The following is a 6,000-nucleotide window of genomic DNA, read 5'->3' on the forward strand; positions in this document are numbered from 1 at the left end:
CCGCAACATGGAGTGAATGAGCAAAACCCCAAATTGCAGTGCAGGTTTTATAACTTTTAATTGCAACTGGCAGAGGACTCCACACACATTCTCCCAACAGAACAGGCAACACCATCATTCATCAACCCCGATCACATGCTGCATGCAGACGCAGACACCCATCCACACATAGCATAGCACACACCCCCCAGCGACAATCAACGAACAAGCCTGGAAGATACGTTTAACATTGAGCTTATTTGTAGTTGATTCACATTATGATTTGTAAAGCTTCACTCTATGTCACAGAGACGTGGATCTGCACACCGTGGTAAATTATACGTTAGACCACATCTGAAAGGCACACATACACACAAACTTATGGACCCAAACTTATCGCCCACAATTTTGAAACACGGTTGAATGAATGAGATGGTCACTCATACTTACGAGAAACTCTCAGTCCACCATGACTACTAGTACTGCCCCTGTTGGCATCGGCAAATGATGTCGTTCTTGGTCTTCCACTTCCACTCATGCTAATAATATATTATTTGTCTATTTTACAATATTCTTACAATTTTACAAGCTTTATAAAATGTATTTTACATGGTAGGCAAGGCAAGGAGGGCGTTTGCCTATGTTAGAAGATGCGAGTCAAACCCTAAATTGGGCGTCGATAAGGGAGCAAATTCACACGATCAGGATGATCTGATTTCTTCTGTTTTATTCCGTTACGTTATTCCAAATGCATAGAAGACTCTGGGTGATTTCCAAGCGAAAACTACGCGATCATGGCCACATTTTGCGATGATTTATGGCAAGAACACTACGTTTGAAGACTGCTGTTTGTTACCGCACAATTTCTCGTTGCCACTATATTCTGCCATACATACAATACACGGCTTCGATCGCAAAACACGGCAACAGTCGGCTCTACAGTCGTCAACCGTAAGCCAATCACGAGGCTCAGATTTCCATCTTCGGAACTAATCGACTTTTCCCGTAATTTGTCGGGATATATAAAAAATAAAGAGAATATCACATCTTTGAGGTTAAGCATTTATTTCGGCTCAACTGTTATATTTAAAATGTTGTTTGATTGTGTAGTATCATATTAGCACTGCGGATATCTTTCATTCTATTTCAAAATCTTTCGTAAAGACATTTTGACGAATATGACGTCATCGATAAATGACATACACTCCGATTCACAGCGTAGCGTCGGGGGATCGTGTGTCCCGCGTGTGCGTGGAGCTCGGAGTACGAGTGTGTGCTGGTTTATCGTCGGCTAAATAAATTTTCGCCGATTCTGCGTACACAGCTCGCTTGTTGGACGAGGCCGGCTGTGCAAAGGCTCGGCGGCACGAGCTACCCAACTGTGCCCGTGGTGGGGGCATTTCGGATGGTGTAAACCGGTCTGTGCGACGAAGTTTGGCAATGAACAGTCCCTTATACTTATTTTGGTGTCAAGTTGTTCCTGAGTTTTACTACGTTCATTCGAATCGAAGTGAGTAAAACATTGCATTTATGTGAAGTTGGGTAATAGTGTGCCTTAAGATGTGCACGCACACGGCTTAGTCTTTAATTTTGGGTTTTGAAAGGATGGAGCTGGAGAGTGGTGATAAGTAGAACAATTATGAATTAGATATCTAGAAATCTGGAGACCTAGCTAGCCTGCCCTTACTTTAGTTAGATCTAGAAAGAGCTAGATTCTCTAGGTCTAGTCTAGTAGAAATTGTAAAGGCAAATGCTGCTTTGTTTTGTGTATAATGACTAATGTCAGAATGACAATGTCAGTAGAAACCCTAATTTAATGAGTCTACGAGTCCGACTATGGTGTCGGTCGGGCATGACTGATTGAGGCCTGCTGAGCTGGGTGAGCCGAGCAACTCAATGCACAATGCCAATGGCTAGCTCTAAAAATGTAGCACTGTAATTTACTGAAGTTGGGACTGTAGCAGAAGATTTTGGTAAAGAGTTGGCAGATAGATAGTCTATCTAGATTGGCACGATAGATGCACTCGAAGTATTTTAGACTAAAATTTAACCGTTACATGATAGCAGGATAGGACAATTCAAGAAGTGTCCTAAAATTAATAATAGTGATAAATTAGAGGGTCTACTGCACTATCCATTCCACCACACGTTCGATCGCCGAGACGACAGGCAGGATGCGGCGGAGGCTTCGGGTAACAATTCATACTTTTTGTTAACTGATAACCTGATATGTCTATCAATCAGTAAATTTATTGCCTGAAGCCTACACAGCATCCTGCCTGTCGTCTCGGTGCAGTGATCGGACGTGTGGACAACAAAAACGAATGGCCGGATGTCACAAACAATTGAGTGCATGTCAAAACACTCTGATTGGAATAATAATATTCAGTGTTACCGTACCAGACAATGTACAACACCCTATTTCCCTAACGAGTTACATAATCATAATGTGATGTGTACTGTAGATCTGCTCCGTTAAAGGAAACCAAAACCCAAAGAAAAATGTAGATTGAGTGAAAGCAACAACATTAGTGATTAAAGTAAGAGACATCAGTGAAAGTTTGAGGAAAATTGGACAATCGATGTTAGTAGACTTAGAGGTTTTGACATCATGTGTGGACAACAATATAGAGAAAATATGAAGGGGATTCAACAAAAATTCATTTTTTTTGGTGAAACTTACACATTCCATCAACATGATAGTGTATGATACTGACAAAAATGACATATGTTAAGGTGAATTATTCCCCCTGCTTTCTGATAGCGGTTTGGTCAGGTGGCTGTGTTCTTTCATTGATTATGGTAGAAGAGTTAATTTTTGTGGAATTCTCTTTATTGATATTTTCTTTATATTGTTGTCCACACATGGTGTCATAACCTCTAGTACTAGTCTCCTCGTCCAGCAGTTCCAACACCAAAACTTTAAAAATTAATAACTTTTGCGTCAATTGTCCGATTTTCCTCAGACTTTCACTGATGTGTTCTGCTAATGTTGCTGCTTTTACTCAATCCACATTTCTCTTTGGGTTTTGGTTTCCTTTAATTGTTGCATGGTTGACTACAGGACTGCATATCCCTGGTCAGTTCCCTGAGACTACAGTGCACTCCCGTTATAACAATTGTGGTTATTTTTAATGAAATTTCGGTTGCAGCGAAATAAAAATTCAGGCCGCAACATCATCTGCTCTATGTATTTTTACTGTTTATTTGTTCGGTTATAGCGAAATTCTGATATAATGAGAGAAAACTGCAGGTCCCGAGGACTTCATTATAACGGGAGTCCACTCTACATTTATTTGTTGTGTTATGGAAGCATGGTTATGAACAAAATTACACCCTAAAGCTAATGCCGATTATAGCAAACTGCCCGTAATGCATTATTCGACCATCGCTTCTAAAATGCCGTTCAAAATTTGACTGCCACCATATGTACAAACCTGCATGTATGCTTCTGCGTGTGGTCAAATTTTGGCAAGGGAGGGTATACATGGGGTTCAGATGTGGTGTCCGGCTTTTGGAGGAGGAAACGTCGAAACCATGCTAGTCTGAAATTATGGTAATTGAAGATGTAGGCATGCCATGCTGATTGACAAAGCTGGCAGTTGTCATGTGATGCTGGTACCCTTGTAGGTATTATTGTTTGGTTGTTGTCTTTTTTCTATTCTCTTTTTTATCTTTGTTTATTAAATCAGAGTATTGATGGCCTGAAGCATGGAGGAAAGCAGAGAAGGTGAAAAGGAGGTGGATCAGAAGCCGTCCAAGCGTGCTCTGGATGGTAAGACACAGCCACGCTCTCCTGCTGGCATTAGATCGTATTACTGTATAATCTGTTATTTTTCGTGAGGGTTTAATTTTCGTGAATTTCCCGAAGTCCTGTCAAAGATTCTAGCATTATAAACACAGCGTATAAATTTGTGTCAAGTGGTAATTTCCTTTGAATGTTCATTTTAAGATATTCATTGAACACTTGATCGCAATGCATAATAACACAGTCACAAAGGATACAACTTGTATGCTAGGTTTTTCTGTAAGATTTCATTTCAGAAAAAAGAAAATGAGCGAAGATTAATGTGTATTTATTGGAGATGTGAAGTGATGACATTACTTCATAATTTGCAAATTATCAGATTGTGAGCAATATCAGGATCTTTGTGTTTTGTAGCAAATATCAAAATTACATATTTGCTTCCATATTCTATGTCCCATTTGATGATGCTTCTACCATTTCAGTGTGACAGCTCTCCTTTCATGAATAAGGAGTGGTATGATATGTTTTAAATGCCATGGACCTTGATGAAGTACAGTGATCCATTTCTGTAGAGGACCTTAAATCTCAGTGTGAAATTCTCCCAATTTCAATATGAAGAAATGGTCATACGACGATCCTCGCGACCGCGCCAGCCGCGCAAGTGGAAGGAGGAGCCGATGAGAGTATCCCAGAAACGACCCCGATGGAGCCCAGAGGAGAAGGTCCGCCTCCTGAGGGTCCTTGAGAGGTTAGAACAACTATGCTGCATTGCCATTGGTCAATTCTTTGTTATGGGCGTGGCCCTCCCCTCTTTTACAGGCGGAGCTGCTCCAAAAATAGCCGTCTTGGAATGACACAAAGTTTTATGTATGGAGCATACCATCCCAATGAGATATTTTTTTTTTTCTGCCTTCACTAAAAATAGAGAAATGAGTGAAATGAAGATGGGAATTGAAATGGCATTATAAGAGTATGGTTTGAATTATATAATGAAAATGAAAAAGACTATTATATGTATCATATGATTAAATAATATTAGTAAAACAGGAAAGGGTTAGTAACAACTGTTCTGTGTGCCAGTGCAAGACTTTTGCAGCAAGCTATTGTATTTCCAGCTGTAAGTGAGTCTTGTCTTCTGGCAGTCACTCTATCATTCTGAAATGTTTTAGTTTTCCAACATAAGCCATTTCCTTATAAAATACACATTTCCTTTTGGACGTCCTCGGCAAATGTCAGAAATACTCTACAAGGTTTTATAAAAGAAGTGTACTGTGGTGCCAAATCTATGAAACTTTTGATTCAGGGTAAAATAATGCTGTACAGGTGCACTATTTGACTTTCCTAAGTCCTCGATTCTTTCTTACTCGTATGTGGCATCCTTTTTTTTATTACTATTATTGCTTTTTTTTTTGGGGGGGGGGGGTTGGGTGGGAGGGGGCAACAAAGAAATGCAAAGTTAGGATTCGTTCATGACCACTGAATTAAAGGTTATTTTCCTAATGATGTGTCACCATGTTTAGAGCCTCTGGATTAATAAAAAGTTATGTCCTGGAATAGATTTGACTAATCATGTTTACATACAATGACTGTAAGTAATGTGACGTTGAAACCTCGTTGCTTGTTTTTTTTTTTTTTAAGTAAAAGCAAAAGAGATGTGCCTCATCCAGCCTAGTTACTTTCAGAGTAAAAGATCTATGTCATGACTGATTCTCATCAATGTTATGAAAATGTATGAAAACCGGTTGACACATGTCGTAACTCAAGAAGGGCGTTGTACTATGTAATGGAGGAGTTTATTGTTGAGATTTACGTCTTCTTGCTATCCAGAAAGTCGGCAGAGACCCAGTTTGACAACCTTGCCCTGAGACGAGAGGTTGCGACCCGGAAGAAGAATGAGGTGGCCATCTTTATGGAATCCCTGCGGAAGAAAGCTGTCCGTAAGTTCTACTCATTTGTATCTTCTCTGTGATATACTGTAAAGTCGTGTGTGCGAAATGCAATCCTGTTTGTGGTGTACATCTCTTACTTTGATCCTAAATAAAAGTAAGACACTCATATGGACTGAAAGACACTGTTTACCCAGATCATTTTGAGAGTACAGTCCGACCTCTCCTATCTGGCCTCCCTTTATTCGGATATCTCTATTATCCGGATGAGATATTGGCCCGATTTTTTTTTCAATCTACTATTTACAGGGAAAAGGGAGTTTTCAAACTCAAACAAAATTCCCACACAAACTCGCATGAATTACATACTATTCCCAATAAAATTAA

The 6,000-nt window shown here is 39.8% G+C and overlaps 1 protein-coding gene across 1 annotated transcript in view; it reads right to left on the reverse strand.

Annotated features, from left to right (window-relative positions):
* Nucleotides 1–842, reverse strand: part of LOC139737778 (glycogen synthase kinase-3 beta-like) — a 73,290-nt gene extending 72,448 nt beyond the window's left edge. Inside the window, exon 1 of the mRNA XM_071648453.1 lies at nucleotides 430–842. Within this exon, the coding sequence (XP_071504554.1) occupies nucleotides 430–517 (88 nt within the window). The 5' untranslated portion in view covers nucleotides 518–842. The remainder of the gene's footprint in view (nucleotides 1–429) is intronic.
* Nucleotides 843–6,000: the final 5,158 nt, after the last annotated feature.

Source organism: Diadema antillarum, unplaced genomic scaffold (assembly GCF_040938485.1).
Source record: "Diadema antillarum isolate AM-2024a unplaced genomic scaffold, OU_Dant_1.0 seq00000704_RagTag, whole genome shotgun sequence".
Classification (NCBI taxonomy): domain Eukaryota; kingdom Metazoa; phylum Echinodermata; class Echinoidea; order Diadematoida; family Diadematidae; genus Diadema; species Diadema antillarum.